Genomic DNA, 17,978 nt, shown 5'->3' with positions numbered 1-17,978 from the left:
AATCAAATTTGGAGAACTTTGCCGAACCCGAACATTTCGGCCTCTCCGCTCAACACTAGTTTTCCTAAGTAATTTTGCTGGCATGGGTGTACCCTCAGCCTCATGGGTACAGAGACCAAGTTTTGCAATATAGGGATGATCTGCTTATAATTTCTGGGGACAGAATCCTAGAAAAGAAAGGGTAAAGTCATTCAGGCAGCCCCCATTACCAACACGCATTATTGACCTGGGCTTGTTGATTTCTCTAGAGAATTTACTGAAGATTTCTCAGCCATTGTGTGTAATTTATCCCTTCAGAGACAGTGCATATGTAATCTGCTCCCTCCCTCGGCATCCCAATGTATGGGCATGAAGGGGGGAATGGTCGACTTGCAGAAAGAAAACCTCCGGCATGCTGCTGGCTTGATAGGAATAAAACTAAGGGAAAAAATATGCCCAATTATTGCAAAATCAGAGTCTCCATTGGTCCTTTCCCACCTGCCAGGGGAGCTCGCAAGTATACACTAGTGATGATCATATAGCATTTGATTACTGGTGGCTGAAGAAGTTGGATGCAGCCCTAGGGAGTCCTGGAAAACATGGATACAACCTATGGCCTATGGCTACTGGCTGTATCCATGTTTACCAGGACTCCACAGGGCTGCATGCAACTTCTTCAGCCACCTGAAATCAAATGCCAAAGAATTGCACCCATCGCTAGTATACACCTGTCATAGCAAATGTCCTCTCAGTGGGCAGAAGCCTTACCCGCGACTAACATTGACTTTAAATGGTCACTGTCATGTCAAGAAAAGCCATGGCTACTTTTTTCCAAAAACAGAACCACTCCTCTCAGTTCCATTGAAGTGAATGGAAATGAATTGTAATACCACACACAATCTGAAGACAGGGGTGGCACAGTTTTTTTTCCTAGAAAGTAGCTGTGCCTTTACTGATCCAGGATAACCCCTTTAAGGTTGGTGCTGACACTCTTGATAATAATTTATATTCAATTTATACTCATTCTTAAGTCTACTATACCTCTGCCTCTCCATTTGGACTGAGCTGAAGTCAAAGATGAAAGAAGAATCAGACTCTTCATAATGACTCTGAAAGTATGAGAAGTGGAGGAGGGAAAGCGATGTCTGTACAAGGAGGAATCATCAGAAGAATACGGACAAGATGTTAAAAAAAACAAAAAAGACGGTGAAAGGCCGTGATATAAATATTACAGGAGAAGCCATTGAGACACAATGATGTCATCTTTAAGGATGGGTCAAGACCCTGGTGTTGGCCTAAATGGTCAAAAATGGGTTCCTGTTATGCTTTCAATAATGGTCGAGGCTATCATTGTCCCTTGTTTTGGTGGAGAATTGTGTTATCCTTTTAGCTCAACACTTTAGAGAGGTACTTTATTTTTATTTTTTTTTTACATTTCTACATTTCTTTGTAATATTTATATATATTTATTTAGTAAAATGTATTTTTTTCTTTTTACATTTTTACATCGAGTAGTTGCCATAAGGGGCAGTGGGGCCGTGCGCCCCCCCCCCCCCCCCCGCTGGCATCAATGGCTGTATCGGGAGCTGCAGGTCTGCTCAGGCCCTGGTCCTGGCACAGATACCTGTTCACTGGAAGCAGGATCAGGCACAGGCCTAGGTTGGTTCAGCCATAATGTCTCTTGCACCAAAGGTGGCTGCAAGAGACATTATGGCTGAACCAACCTAGGCCTGTGCCACCTTTGCTCGTATTAACGTTTCTTCTGACTGTAAATATTAAAGCTTGGTATTGATGTGATTGGATTTGTGCTACATTGGGTGTATTTCATGTGTCGTGATGAGATGTCAGTGTACTGTGTAGATGTTTAGGAGCCATGTATATGTCAGTAAGCTGTCAGTATAGATATATATTTACAGTTTAATTAGAGGCTGTTATTCGTATAACTTGTAGAGATAGCTTACTAATAGATGATATGTAATAAATCATATGGAGGATAGAAACCTTGTTTACTCTTCTCTACTCTGTATTGTTGATGCTTTCTGTTCCCTGTTGTGTTACAATGTCTTGAAATAAACTTTACTGTATTGCTCAAGAGAAGAACTCCGTCGTCTTTCTGCAAGAGACGTCTCTGTGACATAAGTTTCAGGCATTATTGTTATTAAAAAGAACAAGAAATTAAGCAAAAACTGTTAAATACGCTCAAGATGGTTTTTTATTTCTAAGCAAAAGAGATATCAGGAGAGAAGAAGTCAGCAAGAAGATGACTGTACGGAGGACTCTTCATCCTAGTTGCTTCATGACTGGATGGATCTTCAGTCAATACAAACTGTAAGTCAAATAAATACAATAAATATTTAAAAAAGCAAACAAATTAAGAAATACAATAGTGATTTATAGTTACTTCTAAAGTTCAACTGGTGTGGAACCCATGTTACTGTCAGCCATAACATTGCCGGACATTGCCATACTCCCAGATGTAGCCATTGTCTCCATGACATGTCAAACACCCTATTAAAGGGGTTATCCAGCGCAACAAAAACATGGCCACTTTTCCCCCTCTCTTGTCTCCAGATTGGGCGGGGTTTCAAACTCAGTACCATTGAAGTAAATGGAGCTTAATTGCAAACCACACCTGAACTGGATACAAGAGAGGCGGAAAAGTGGCCATGTTTTGTAGCGCTGGATAACCCCTTCAACATTGCAACATGCACAATATATAAGGTTCCCCCATACAGTAGCTTTGCCAGTCATTTCATTGCAATACTAATACATTCCTCCCATATCGTAGTACGTGCAAATGTGACATTTGTTGACAGAACCTTTAAAATATTATCATGCATACTTAATTCCCCCTTAATATTGCCACTGTCAATTTCCCCATAACATTGCCAGTCATATTCAGGCCCACTAATAATATTACCAGCCAGTATGCACCTATCACCAAGCCCCCATAAAAATGTTAGATACAGTTCCTTCATAACAGTACTGTAACAATTCCAATGCAAACCAAAGTGCCCCCCTATCCTTAGCCACAGAGGCACTATTTAGTTCCCACTGCCAGCTATAAAGTCTTTATCACCGTTTACAAGTTTACATCGACCAGCCAAGGAGACGATCATCACCTGATTGTTGTCTTTTAGCTATTGACTGCGCATTGTAACGTGTAATAGGAGGTGTGTGGTCGGCGGCCAATGAAACAGTATATACAAAATATTAAAGTAATACTTACCTTTCCAGGCTCACCGGTGTCCTCCTGGCTTCTCCCCACTCACCACAGCCACCACTGACGCTTCTGAGGCTATCTCTGAAGTGAAAGGCCGCTAAGTCATCAAAAATCAGCAGGAGACAGCACTTCAAGGTGAAAAAACGTGATGCTTTTATTCACATCCTTCTTCCGCAACGTTTCGGCTGGTTCTCAGCCTTTCTCAAGCGCCAAAGGCTGAGAACCAGCCGAAACGTTGCGGAAGTAGGATGTGAATAAAAGCATCACGTTTTTTCACCTTGAAGTGCTGTCTCCTGCTGATTTTTGAGGATTTGTATCTGGAAGGAGGGGTCCTGTCCGGTGAGACGAGCACTCCGTATCTACCTTTTCTACTTTTACTGTGCCTGTGCTGTTCCCCTGAATTGTTATTGCATAGGCCACTAAGTCAATCACTGCTGCCTGTCACTGCAGAGATGGTGTAAGCGGCAGCTGAGGTGAGCATGGAGAAGCCAAAAGGGGAGCGTGGACATGTAAGTATTACTTTATTATTTTTTACTAAATCAGCACAGGAAAGTAACCAACAAGCCTTGTAATCAGCTCTGTAGACAAGCGGCGATCACTTACAGCTAATTTCAGGTAATGCGGTAATACGTAATATGGCCCTATGTCTTAACCCAACCTTATCATTGCAGTAACATATACCTGTCTGTGTCCCAATGATTCAACCCCTTTGTAAATGTTGTATTTCTGTAATGTCCATAATGTCTTTACCTTCTTGGTCGTCTACTGGTTTAGGTTCTTGAATTTGGATCTGAGGCTCAGGCTCTCTATCTGGGATCTGAGGCACAGGGTCTATTTCTGGGACCTGAGGCTCAGGCTCTATATCTGGGACCACAGGTTCAGGGACTTTGTAACACCAAATGACCCCAGGGATCCGTGAGTCGAAGCAGCATCCTTTCCTGATACATTCCTGCTCACCAATGCCCCCAAAACCGCAGTCTGTCCTCTCACGTGGTGGCAAAGTACACTGAGCTTCAGCTTGAGAAAAAAAAATAAAGGCATGTGTTATATGCAATCAGGAGTGGGAAGAGGGGGGGGGGGGAGATATCTAACAGAGTGACTTCTGTAGAATACAGGAAACGTTCCATTATTTCACAGATTTATGGAGTTTCAGACCATCAGGACCTTTTTCTTGCCTAGGCTTACATTTTAATACATGCCTCTGTGGTGTACCCCCAGAGGTGTTATTTCGGAGGAGCGGCCGGTCACTAGTTGTTGTGGTGTGATGCCACTTCTGTGGTAGATGGCCGAGATAAAGCTGGACCTTGGGATGTTGTCACGTGATGCCAGTGCCTGGTGGGCACACCGGTGTGATGACACGCCTGCTTTTATTTTACAAGGCCGGTTGTACCCTTCTCTCCTGTGGTCAGTGTTTTGCCGGGTTGCTACTGGGTACCTTGGGTTTGAGTGTTCACGGATGGCCAGAGTGGTGTAGTGACCTTCCCGAATAGTAGGACCCGCCACCCACAGAAAGGGGAGATTGTCCCAAGGTTGCGGTGTGTGCTGTGTTGGTAGTTTCCATGAATAATCACAGAGTCTCTCGTTATAGTTAAGTCGGTTTGCTATTTGTAAATGTGCAGCAGGTAATACAGGTTCAACAGTATAAGGTTCTTTTAGATAAAGTCTCTGAAACACGCTTGACAAAGTTCCAATAAACATTTGACAATAGAGCCACCAAATCTGTAGCTGAAGTGCAGGATAGGAGATAGTCATGTTGGTTGAGTTGTATTGAGCGATACAAGAGATAGAGTAGCAGAGAGGAGGATGCCGTGAGAGTCTCAACCCATGTAGTACTGTGCTCTGCCGGGATGTTGGAGGATGAGGTAGAATACTTAGAAGAAGAAGAATGAGAAGAAGAAGAACACCTGTCCCTGTGTATTGACCTTTGACTTTAGTCTTCACACCACCTTATGACCTTATGCCCACTAGACTCGGCTGAACCTTCCTAATGGGTGACACAGACCCCAGACCTTGTTACCTGGGTTGAGCGGAATGCTGAGGGTTCACTGCCGACACCCACGCTACGAGACAGAGTTCCTATGCTTACTGCAACTTTGCTCTGTCCGGATCAGTTCCTAGCTCTTTGGCTCTATTGTGGATACTGTCCTGCTCTGTGACTTCTCCTTGTTCACGGCATGGGTTGAGGTTGTCTCTGGCTTGTCCTTTTCTAAGAGGAGTTAAACAATGCATAGTGCTTTGGAGTGTAACTAGTGAAGAAGTTGGTAGCAGTGTGCTGTCTTGCGTCCTTCCCATGCGGGGTACTAACTAAGACTGACTTAAGGTACGGGGACCTGGCAGAGGGCCAGGGCACAGACAGGATCACCGTGGAGAGCTATCTAGCGTGTGTCTATCCTCCACAACGTCCGGAACGAAAAGAACTTAGTTCCTCCTCCACCCATGTTACTTACTTCCTCACCAGCGTGTTAAGTGCGCTGTGAGTGGGTGAAAGAGTGCAATAGAAGAAGAAAGAGAGGCGATGATAGGAAAAAATAAAGCTAGACTCCTACTGGTCTAAAAATTCAGGTAACACAAAGAAAACAATAACCCTTTGCAATCCTTCAGCTGTGCAGCTTCCATATACGCATACATAATATAGCGACATCGAATGGCGAACTTTAGTACTACTTTCCTCTATATATATGCCACACCCCTAGTGGGACACGACACGTCAATGTCCTGAGTGTCAAAGTGACTCTATTAAAGCAGTTTATACTGATCAGCCATAACTTTACACGGCTATGAAACTCCATATGCTGAAAGCTCAGTAGCGGATTATAATAGGTTCGTTTCGGACGGTAGCCCGGGCCCTGAGCTCCTGGTGGCCGATGGCCACCCAAACATATGTAGCATTTCCATGGTGTATTGTCTCCTGGTTACAGTTCTGCCTTGATTTGCAAAAAATCACTGCTTTTTAACTGCAATTTTGCACAGATTAGAGGAAAACTATAGCCAGAAGACAATTTAGTAGCATTAAAGAACATGCTGAAGGACCTTAACATGTGACTGTGATGTGACCACAGGTCCTGTACAGTCTGCACTATGGAGAAGCTATACTAAAGATGTAGTTACAGTGGGGTGGGGGGCCCAGGCTTAGTGAATAGCCCAGGGCCTATGGTAAAGTTAATCTGCCCCTGCACAAATTATTATGTTCTGTGTGTCCTCACAGTTTCTAGACGGATCAGACCATATGTTCTAGCCTTCACATCTCACATATCAATGAGCCTTAGGGCCCTATTCCACGGGCCGAGCAGGGCCCGATCAATGATGTAAACGAGCATCGTTCTGCTAGATCGGCGCTCATTTACTGGGCCTATTCCACGGCCCCGATGATCGTTAAGCGAGGGCTGCAGGGACATCGTTACCAATGTCCTTGCAGCCCCTGTTTCATACATTACCTGTCCGGGCTGCAGGTCTTCTCCTTCTTCCTCCTGGTCCCGTGCCACAGCAGCTTCGGAGCGGGGCTGTCTGAACTTACAGACCACTCAGCCAATCACTGGCCACGGCGGTTCCGGCCAGTGATTGGCTAAACGGTCTGTCAGTTCAGACAGCCCCGCTCCGAAGCTGCTGCGCACAGGACCCCGGGAGAAGGAGAAGACCTGCAGCCCGGACAGGTAATGTATGGGGCTGCTGAAATTGTCGGTCGCCACCACGCACCGCTATTCTACCGTAGCGATGCGCTGGTGGCGAACGGTGATTTTAGGTCTGAAACTAAATGAACGATCAGCCGATGACACGATCATCAGCTGATCGTTCTCTCTATTCCATGGAGCGATAATTGGCCGAATCAGGCCGATTCAGCTGATTATCGCTCTGACTCGGCCGATTATCCCTCTGTGGAATAGGCCCCTTAGGCGCCCATGACCCTGCCACAAGTCTTTCCATCATCCTTTACTTGTTGTTTGTAAAGTTATGCTAATCAGTCTATCTTTAACCATAGGAATAATATTCCCATCCCTGGTATCATCTGACTGCAGCTTAATCCGGTCTAGGGCAAATATAACCAATACATAATTTATAAAAACAAAAAACATGAACTGTGTCAAATTAACAGCTCCACTATTGTTCATGTCTGGTACTGCAGTTTAACTCCACTGACTTGAATGCAATTCTGTACCCAGCTCTATTGGGTGGGGGAAACCTGTGCAGAGCTTTCCTATGTAGAGGAACTGCAGAGCAAACAAGATGGTAAAGAATTGCATGAACGTGGGACAAACACAAGAACCTTCAAAACTCATGACCATCACGTGGGACCAATTCTGATCTTAAGTATGTAGCTCAATCTCTCGACAATGAAAAGATCCGAGTCTGGTCATATATGTGAATGCAAAGGTGCGGGAATACTGTTGTCAGATCTCTCTGAGATTTCGTGTTCTCAAGATTCCCCTGGACTAAATAATCTTTCCAGTAGGTGGGAGGCAATACCTAAGGGGTTATTAAGGATTAGTAAAAGCACAGCTACTTTATTACAAAAACAGCGCCACTCCAACCTCAGGTTTTGTGCAGTGTTACATTTCAGCTCCATTCACTTCAATGGAACTGACGATAAGAGTTTAAGTTTCTGAAAGAAAGCAACCATGTTTTTCTAAGCCTGGATAATCCATTTAATCCCCAATGAAAATGTAGACACCAAAGTTAAGAATAAGACTATAGATGGTAATACAATACCTCTTCTACTTACTCAGAGCAGGACCAGCTTTAGTTTGCAGAAGCTGCACGGAGATGATGGTGAGGGTGAGGACTAAGAACGAGCACAGAGACATTGTGGCTGATATAATAGACACTTATTATAATGACGGCTCCACGCATTTATATACATCCGAAGTATTTGTATATTTTATGAGACCTGTTTACTAAGGGAGCGGGTAGAGCTCCACATAATCCTCTTCTTAACGTTAATGCCATGCACTTTGCAGACAGATTATTTTATTTGCTAAGAATGTTTATACATGTACAACATATGGACGGATAGAAGGGAACACGTAAGACAAATGTGAAGTATAAGAATCATTTATTTCAGACATACAGACCTCCTGTGGTAGTGGCTGCACCAAGAACAAAAGGATTGCGTGTTCAAATTTCCCCTATCCGGTCCTGCTCTTCTCCAACATCATTTCTTGGGAGGTTGGTGGTGGGAGACCACCGTACATATAAGATAGATGCATAACACTAGCTATATTGTATCTATACAAAAAGCATTTTTTACATAGGCAACTTGACAAAAAGGATTGACGAAAATGCGCGTTGGGGTGTGTCTTTAGGAGTGTGAGTCACTTGGATCAAGCAGGTTATCGTCACACCGGAAGGCGCCAGGCCTGCCCTCAGTGCTCCAAGCCGGGAACCGGGTGGCGTTTTGAAAAAAGGGCCGTGCCATTGGATCCCCCGCTGGCCCTGAGCAGGTACTGCAGAAAAAAAAATTACAAGATTGTTGATGGTACATTTGCTTTAAGCAATAACAGGCTTGTAGATGATAAAACTTTGTCACAGGGTCAACCATATTACTAGACAGTTATGTAATAGCTAGAGATAAGCGCAATTCGAGCATGCTTAAGTCTGTCCGAACACAGAAATCTAGGCATGTTTTCCAGGACTCTCTTCCGGGTTTGGACAGACTCAAGCATGGTCGAGTTGCGCTCATCTCTAGTGATAACCAATGACTGCTCTTTGTTCATCTCATCCGGACCCACCTACCTCCTTATACCATTGTAGGGGGAGCACTCTTCTTACAGATTCAGGCCATGTTCAGACGTTGTAACAGAACGGCCGGTGTCTCTGAAGATCATCCCGGCTGGTAGTCCGGTACTAGCCGGATGATCTTTACTGACGCTGAATTCATGCGCTCCATTGTGTGAACTGACAGGGCTTTCTACGGCCGCTATTCAGCCGCGGAAGCACTACGTAAGTACCGTAGTAATCACGGCCGTGATCACTACGGTACTTATGTAGTGTGAATAAGCCTTATACAGCTCCCTAAAAAAATAAGTACTCCGTAAATGGAACAAAGCCCCCTATACACATTAGACATTTGGTGGTGTATATGGTGGCATCCTGACGCTGGATTGGACATGTTAAATTTAAACTCTCAGGAAAGATATTCCTTCACCAAAGTTTCTGACAATTCTGCAACTGCCATTGAAGGTGTACAGGCACCACTAAGCTGACCATAGATGTCAGAATTTTTTTTTATCATTTATCCCCTATGGATAATCAGGTGTGGCTTTTTCCTTTAAGAACAACAGAAATCCATCACACCCGACCCTTCTCTCCACTCTCATCATCTGTTGGTAGAGAGCGGGGAGGCCCCCATATACTTTATACTGTTGGTACAATCTGCTGCCAAATTTAGGATAAGGTGTATAAGCAGCTTTAGTTTACTTTTTAGGGGTAGATTTAGGAAAAGATTGTGGAGATTTATAGCCTTTTCTTGTGTTGGTCTTAGTGTTATCATCTTCTCCTTCTTTCCCGGCTGCTTTCTTCCTCATTCATCTTCATCCAAAACATCCAGCCTTTTAATGGTAAGTTGCCATCTGGTTCTTGTTACTGTCCTGTTTTGATCTTTGTTTATATGAAATCCTTGTGACTGCTTGCTGGTCATGCTGTTGTGCTTTACTACAAGTCCTGGGGGTATCTGAGTACTGGGAGTTACAGGACCCAAGAAAGGTGGAGCCATCATTGCACTAACATCTTCCTAGTCTCCTACCAATATTTTCATGTCTCTCTCCACCATGTTATATATGGCCCTCCGCCTTTCAGGTTGCCCTTTACTATCTTTCATGAGTCTCTCTAGTTTCCTATATTGACTTTATGTGTAGTCCTTCAAATGTCTAGATATAATCATCAAAAATGATGGCACCCCTGCTGTTCTTTTGATTTCCTTTTCAGAATGTCCACCTACGTTGTCCAGTGCTGGTGGTCGCACACGCTCAGTTGTAGACACAAAATCTCTTGGGCAGCAGAGTGATTTTGTGCTCTTGTGCAGTCAATAAGAATTAACAAAAAACTAGAGCCTGGTGGAGTCTAAGGGAGCCTTCCTAATGAAAGGATGTGTTACCAGTTATTTCTGCTGTACCCCTACTGAGTGAGTGAGCCTCGCAAGGCCCAAACCCAGGATAGCTTGGGAACTTTCTGCCTCCTGTGTCTAATGTAGTCATGAAAGCAGTGAGAGAAAGGAGAGAGAACCAAAACTGTGAGGATATGTTATACCAGTGTCTCATAGGACTAGACTAGGTCCCTTCAGGGCCTCGAGACAGTCCTTATGCAGTGTGGCTCTTATATGATGATCATCACACCTATACTGCAGCCCCCTGCAGAGTGCATGACCACCATGTGGATGTCTCCAATTTAATAGAACCCAACAAAACAGTGTAGTGATCCAGGTTCATGCCATAGTTTAGGGTTATGTCCAGAAGGATGTTCAGAATGTTCCACCGCATGGAATATATGTCTGCCATTGACACCCCCCGTACAAAAATGTAGACTAAACAGTATATTATAACATTTTAATATCATTGTATACAGGTGCACAGACATATCATGATTATTATAACTATTTTATTAACCAGAAAGAGCCACTACAGACATTATAGAGATGAGACACATGTAAGTGAGGTGACTCCAGCTCCTGAGGGGTCCACAGCTGTTCAGTGTGGTGGTCTGCCCAGCGGTCTGCAGCATAGTTTTATGGGTTGTATGCAACGCAGTATTATGAGTGGTGTGTGGCGTGGTATTCTGGGTGGTCTGCAGCGTGGTATTCTGGGTGGTCTGTAGTGTGGCATTTTGGGTGGTCTGCAGCGTGGCATTCTGGGTGGTCTGTAGTGTGGCATTTTGGGTGGTCTGCAGCGTGGCATTTTGGGTGGTCACATTCTGAGGGGTCTGCTGAGTGGCATTCACTGAGGGCTCTCTGGTCACAGGCTCTGCTGCCAGTCCAATGTCAAAAGGGTGTGAAGCTGCTGTTGTGCCTATTAATAATACCAAAGGGAGAGAGACTATTATCAGAGATAACACAACAATGTCACCTGTCCTGGACCCATAAAGGAAATTTAAAGGGGTACTGTGGAGAAAATAAAAATGTTTTCGAATTAACCGTCAGAAAGTTATTTAGATTTTCTTTAAAATCTCAAGTCTTCCTGTATTTATCAGCTGCTGTATGTCCTAAAGGAAGTACTGTATTCTTTCCAGTCTGACACAGCGCTCTCTGCTGCCACCTCTGTCAGGGACTATCTAGAGCAGTAGCAAATCCCCATAGAAAACCTCTCCTGCTCTGGACTATGTACAATACAGTATGTACCTGTTGCTATTAGATATATCACATTTATTGCACTTATCTGCCTGTCGCTACCACTTATCACCATGACTTCTGGGCTTATCTACCTGATGGCCTCCAGTTCTTATAGCTCAGTTTTTATATAATAGTTGGAGAATCTAACAGAGTGACTGCAGAAATAAGCTGAGCCCTGTCTTCTACCTGTAAATCTCTGCGGCTGAATGCCAGGCTGCTGTCTTTTGCCCTCTCTGTAATGGGAGTGGTACACAGTGGGTGCAGCCGTGTATCTTAGCAGAATGCAGCTGTGACAATGAAGGGTGTAGGGCACTTTTTAGGGCGATGTGAGATTTATTGTAGCTTTTAAAGGCATTTTTAATCTTTAGTATCACTTAACACGATAATCCGACAATACTTTAGCTCTTTGGAGTCATCACTAATCCGAAGATCCTCTCTTGTCCTACAGAAGCCTCAGGAGCCTCCTCATGATTCTTGGCCTCCAAACAAAAGGCTTAAATTTAGGTTTTGCAGAACCGTCCCTCCATGTGATAGTCTATGTGATTCTTAACATTTCTAATAATTACTTAATTTACCAAAAATTACTTTTTACTTCAGAAAAACAGCTGATGTCACTAGGTGTCTCGCTTCTCTGCCATCTGCTGTCCATTTCCTGTTGTCTGAAAAAAATCTATCTCTAGCAACAGACAGTGGGGACTCCGCATGTGCTCTGGGCGGGATAGATGGATGGATGGAGAGAAAGACTGTGCACCTGCAAGCTAGGTCCATTCTCCAGAGGATTTGCACTGCCCATGCAAGGTAAATCAAGGCTTCCCTCTTATCTCAGCAGCAGTTTCTGTTAGTAGTGTATCTGTAACCCCTTCTTTGCTATATGTACATTGTGCTGCTTCCTGTATCTAATTTTCCTCTCTCTTGTCGTTGGCAGTTCATTGCTTAGTGTAACCCTTTCCTTGCTGTATGTAGACTGTGCTGCTTCCTGTATCTAATTTTCCTCCCTCTTGTTGCTGGCAGTTCAGTGCTTAGTGTAACCCTTTCCTTGCTGTATATAGACTGTGCTGCTTCCTGTATCTAATCTCCTTTTCCCTTCAGTCTGCAGGCTTGTCCCCAGCAGCAGCTCAGTGCTGTGCTGCCGTGCTGCTGCGGTTTCTTTCATTTCTGCTCACACATTACCCAGCAAGACCAGTGCATTAGTAACCTCTTCTCCCCGCATGCCATCTTTAGTAGTGTACTGTGTAAGCCCAGCACAGAGCCTTGTCACAAGTATTTACCACTCTGTGATGGTACAGATGTTGTACTGTGGGTCCCGGTCTCGGTTGTTGTAGGCTGTGATGAGTGGTAACACCAAATCACTCCTCTGATACTTGAGTCAAAGCAGCATCCCTTGCTGAGACAAGTCTTCTTTGTAATGCCCGAAAACCCACAGTCTGTCCTCTCCTTCGGTGGCACTTTGCACTGGGCATCAGCTTAAAAAAAAGAATACATTTCATTTACAAGCAAGTATCATGATGTAGAAACGTCATCAATCTGCATTTTCAGCTTTCAGCTATTTACTTCATCTTAAATCTTCTAATATATGAAATATTATAGAATTTTTTTTTGTTAATATTTTTCCAGAAAACAACTTAATTTTCAACATTAGGTTACCGAGTACTAAAGAGGAAAATGGTAACATCCCTTGTGATCTATGTCAGTGAAGAGGTTTATAGTTACATCCCTAGTAGTCTGGGGTGGTAACATCCCTTGTGGTCAAGGGCAGTGTGAAAAAAAGGGTTAATAATTCATGGTTGCTTAGGGCACTGATGGGTTTAAGTGATGGGGCAGTGATGGCACTAGTGGTCTAGGACATGCCATTTTAGTAAAAAGACTGCCTGGTGGACCAGAGCAGTGATGTTTAACAATAGAATTCCTGGTGGTCTAGGGCAATAATATGTTTAATAAAAGACTCCCCTGTGATCTAGGGCTATGGCTTTTTTATTATAGAATTCTTAGTGGTGTAGGGCAATAGTATATTTAAAGATAGGATCACTGTTGGTCTAGGGCAATCATATGTTATCCCTTGTAACCTAGGGTTGTGATTTTTTATTATAGGATCGCTGGTTTTCTAGGGAAGTGACAGATATAATAAAAGGAGCCCTGGGGGTCTATGGCAATGCAATTTTTAATAATATGATCTTTGGTAGTAACATTTCATATTTTAGGATCCCTGGTGGTCTAGGGTTGTGACATGTATAATGATAAGAGCCATGGGGTTTTAGGGCAGTGTCATTTTTAATTATATGAACTTTGGTAGTGACATTGATGGTTAATAACAGTGAGGTTTTTTTTAATAATCAGATCCCTGGTGGTCAAGGGCAATGGTATTTTTTTTTATTTTTAGGATTCCTGGTGGTCCCGGGCAGTGATATTTCCTTAAATTATACGATAGGATCTATGATGGTCTAGGGCAGTGATGTGTTTATTGATATGATCAGCCAATCCCAGAGCAGCTTAGACTAGGCAGGCACTCTGTGATTGGGTGACTAGGATGATGCAGTATCTGTACTATCCAAGGCAGAGGGTAAGAATGGGGGGGGGGGGAGTAAATAAGTATACAGTACATGTCCTATAAACCCTGCTGAGCCCCTCGACAGTACAAATTATGTACTTACGTGATACAGCCATAGAGGTGATGGTGATCACAAGGACTAATAACAACTGCAGGGACATTGTCGTATGGGTGACCTGAAATACAAAACATCAGATATAGACAAATACAGAAACCAGCATTATAATGACTGACACAGACGTACAGCAGGGTAACCTGGGACACTTTGATTCTGAGCTATAGCTACAATGCTTCACTCCTCAGCCAGCCGAGAGATCCCACTCATGCTCTCCATTGACTATAATGGAGTGAATAAATCAGATTTGATTGACAGCCGGTCAGTAAAGCATGCTGCTGCGCACTTCACCTGTCTATATCTTAGTACTGCAGCTGACATGTCTGAAGCCCATCTCCCATTAAAGTCAACATGGGATGGTGTAAGCTGTGGATGCCCAGGCCACCAAGACCGTAGTGTCCTCTCCAGTGATGTTCCTCCATGTGACCCCACTGCTGAATACCCCTCTGATCCAAATCACATACACCAGATTCGGCAATACTTATCTTTATACATCCCTGATCCTTGTTTAAAATCTTGGAAGATGGAAGAAAACTGCCTTCCAATACACAATAGATTGTTGGCCCAAGTCACTATATTTCTCCAGATATACCTAAGATGTATTTAAGGTTTATAGCAGTGGTGCACAACCTGCCGCCCTCCAGCTATTGCAAAACAATAATTCCCATCTTGCCTGGGCACCCTTGGCTAAACCAGTGCCCCTTAAAAAGCAGAAGTCAGCCTTCAGGGTTGTTGCCCCTTATTAGTACAAAACAGAGTACTAGTTGACTACAAAGAAGCCTATATGTTATATTACGGTCCTTGTGGCGAGGAGAAAAATTGATAAGAATAGGGTGGTAATCCTGACTTTTGTTATCACTGAGATCCCATTTTCTCTAATTGTCCCTAAAGTATATACGAAAAGAATAGAAAATTACCTCCAGCTCTGTCCGATGTTCCCTCTCCGGTGTTCGTCTCAGTTATGTTACGCCACAATGACAATTGAAGAATAGAGGATGATACAGCAAAGCTCCGAAACTCAACAAAATGACATCTCATTAATTGATGTCTTTGCAATCAGGGTGACTAGAATGGTATAAATACAGGGAATATTCCATACGGCTGTGAGTGATGGCGATCCACGCCTTGTTTATACTGCCAGTAAAACCTGTTTCCATTTAAAACACATCCATATTACAAAACACAGAAGATGGCCAAAAAAAGATTACATAATCTAATCTTGACAATTCCTCCAACTCCAGAGTGGTTTCCTAAATGGATCCTAAATTAGGAGGAATCCATTGTCTATGGCCAACACATCTCAGTGTATGACCAGATAATGGTCAGGTGTGCATTCATGTATGGGTGGTACAGGAATGGTTACTGCCATTTTGCCTCAATGGGTCTGTGGACACCAGTATGACCATATTCATAAGGTTTGTAGGGTTAGGATTAAAGGGTTTTTGTTGTTTGGAAAAGAAATTGATTATCTTTGAACTTGTCTATAGGAAAATCTGATTTTTGGGTGGAAGTGGCCAAGCTGTGATCCCTTAAAATAAGTATTTGATACACTGCCAAGTTTGCAAGTTTTCCTGCCTACAAAGAATGGAGAGGTGTGTAATTTGTATTGTAGGAACACTTCACCCGTGGGAGACAGAATCTATAAAAAAAAAATCCAGATAATCACATTATATGATTTTTAAATAATTAATTTGCATTTTATTACATGAAATAAGTATTTAATCGTCAACCAACCAGCAAGATTTCTGCCTCTCACAGATCTGTTACTTTCTGCTCCTACTCTCAATCCCACTCCAACCCCTCCGCCATGACCAAATGCAGTCTAAGGACACCGGGGACAAAATTGTAGACATGCACAAGGCTGGGATGGGCTACAGGACAATAGGAAAGAAGCATAGTAAGAAGACTACAAGCATTGGCACAATTATTAGAAAATGTAAAAAAAACATAAGATGACTGTCAATCTTCTTTCGTTTGGTTTTCTATGTAAGATCTCGCCTTGTGGGGTAAGGATGATCCTGATCCAGATTGTGCATTAAGGCCCAAATGCCTCATGTTTTACCTGAGGAGAAATAATGGGGGACTGACACCAGGAAGTTGGTCTCTATGGATATTTGTAGCTTCCACTGAAGTTTTGAAGACTTTGGTCAACCCCACCTTGTTCTCCATTTCCATATGGACGGTGTGACAATGCTCTCAGATATAACAGTGGAAGCAGCCATCCCCATTCCTGCCACTCCTTGCTCCTACAAGGTATGGAATGAGGGGCAGTTCTGTCCTGAAGGTAAGAGGTGACAGTATGGTAATTGTTTTGATCCCCGTCTATATATAGACGTTATATGATTCCCGATTCCCTATCCCCTTACTGTATGACTTGTTAATGAATCACAGTAAGTGACGGAGAGGAAAAGGGTTAAGAAGTTTCGGCTGTGATGCCATCCAAGAAATACTTTGGGTGGGGCGGGCATACTGTATTTGGCTGTAAATCAGCGTCATGATATGGTATAATGTACATGGCATGCACAGTCCCTGTAAACTGGGATCCCTGTGACTCATAATCACTAACCTACAGGAACTATGTATGCCGCCATATGGAAGCTTCACCTGTGTTTTAGCAGAATCAAGATTTGTAAAAATAAAAAGGCTCACAAATCATGTATATAGAAAAAGTTATCTAACATTGTATAAAACATACACAAAGACTAATCTGTGTTATTTCTAAAACACCAATCAAAGACAAAGCCTAAGGCCTAAAAATATAATGAAGCAAGAATACAAAATGTACTACGGTACTATAGACTGTACTAGTACTGCGCCAATTTGACAATTTAAAGTGACACTGTCACCTCCTTTTTGCATTCTGACATCTCTACACAGGTGTAAAGGGTAAATTTAGCAGTTTTCATTACCTTATTTTATATCATACGTCATGGTGCTTGTTTAAGTAAAAAGTCATCTTTTATCAACTGCAGATTGTGTTAAGTGGGTGGGGCCCTCGCGGCATTAACGCCACTTAGCCCCGCCCACAACAACACCATTGGTCCCGCCCCCTCGTCGGCCATTGGAACAGGCTGGCCCAAAGGTCTGGGCCCCACCCCCTGTCCATAAAAGATCACTTTTTACTTGAACAAGCACCATGACGTATGATATAAAATAAGGTATGAAAACTGCTAAATTTACCCTTTACACCTGTGTAGAGATGTCAGAATGCAAAAAGGGGGTGACAGTGTCACTTTAATTCAATGCAATAGTAATGCATTAACCTTAATAAGAAATCTCATGAACAAAGAAAAAACTCAGCTCACCATAGGTGGTTTGTTGTGTGATGGTGGACGTTCAGGCAGGAGCAAGTGGAGTAGTAGCGGGCCGCACCCGGTGATAATAGTAAGAAGGAGGAGAAGATCCACAGCGTCCAAAAAAAGGTTTGTTGTCTTTATTATGAGGCATATAAAAAGTTACAAAAGATAAAAACGTAGGCCACGTTTTTATCTTTTGTAACTTTTTATATGCCTCATAATAAAGACAACAAAACTTTTTTTGGACGCTGTGGATCTTCTCCTCCTTCTTACTTAATAAGAAATCAAGGGATTTCTTATACATGTCCACTGGAGGGTCTTAAAAATAGGTTAAAAAATTATATTTTTTAAAATTCCCCTTTAATAAAGATAAGGGCTATGTTCTTACAACGATTTTCAACAGCCGTTACTTGATACTCCTAATGGCTATTGTTTAAGATACATTGCTGGCGATCATTACAATGACAGGCGCTGGTACATCATTTAAGTTTTGGTTGAATGATATC

General features: G+C 43.0%; 2 protein-coding genes across 2 annotated transcripts; both read right to left on the bottom strand.

Moving 5' to 3' along the window:
* Positions 1-2,181: 2,181 nt before the first annotated feature.
* Positions 2,182-8,006, bottom strand: LOC138767456 (trefoil factor 3-like). The gene is made up of 3 exons (XM_069944958.1): positions 7,920-8,006; positions 3,953-4,219; positions 2,182-2,305 (listed from the first exon to the last, which is right to left on the bottom strand). The coding sequence occupies exons 1-3, from the start codon at positions 7,999-8,001 to the stop codon at positions 2,292-2,294; spliced, it is 363 nt and encodes a 120-aa protein (XP_069801059.1). The 5' UTR covers positions 8,002-8,006; the 3' UTR covers positions 2,182-2,291.
* A 2,716-nt stretch (positions 8,007-10,722) lies between these two features.
* LOC138767455 (integumentary mucin C.1-like) lies at positions 10,723-15,264 on the bottom strand. The gene is made up of 4 exons (XM_069944957.1): positions 15,094-15,264; positions 14,165-14,237; positions 12,785-12,979; positions 10,723-11,196 (listed from the first exon to the last, which is right to left on the bottom strand). Exons 2-4 carry the CDS (start codon positions 14,220-14,222, stop codon positions 10,793-10,795), a joined length of 657 nt encoding a protein of 218 aa, XP_069801058.1. The 5' UTR covers positions 14,223-14,237; positions 15,094-15,264; the 3' UTR covers positions 10,723-10,792.
* Positions 15,265-17,978: the final 2,714 nt, after the last annotated feature.

This window comes from Dendropsophus ebraccatus, chromosome 11 (assembly GCF_027789765.1).
Source record: "Dendropsophus ebraccatus isolate aDenEbr1 chromosome 11, aDenEbr1.pat, whole genome shotgun sequence".
NCBI lineage: Eukaryota > Metazoa > Chordata > Amphibia > Anura > Hylidae > Dendropsophus > Dendropsophus ebraccatus.
This window is presented reverse-complemented; position numbering and strand designations above follow the sequence as displayed.

Bases quoted from the DNA above. Each gene is read 5' to 3' on its own strand.
- LOC138767455 (XM_069944957.1), bottom strand. From the start codon at position 14,222: ATGTCCCTGCAGTTGTTATTAGTCCTTGTGATCACCATCACCTCTATG. The intron at 12,980-14,164 runs GTAAGTACATAA...CTTTTTTTTAAG, and splicing joins CACCTCTATGGCTGTATCAC to CTGATGCCCAGTGCAAAGTG. The intron at 11,197-12,784 runs GTAAATACTTGT...TATTATTAATAG, and splicing joins ATCTGTACCATCACAGAGTG to GCACAACAGCAGCTTCACAC.
- LOC138767456 (XM_069944958.1), bottom strand. From the start codon at position 8,001: ATGTCTCTGTGCTCGTTCTTAGTCCTCACCCTCACCATCATCTCCGTG. The intron at 4,220-7,919 runs GTAAGTAGAAGA...TTTTTTCTCAAG, and splicing joins TAAAGCTGGTCCTGCTCTGA to CTGAAGCTCAGTGTACTTTG.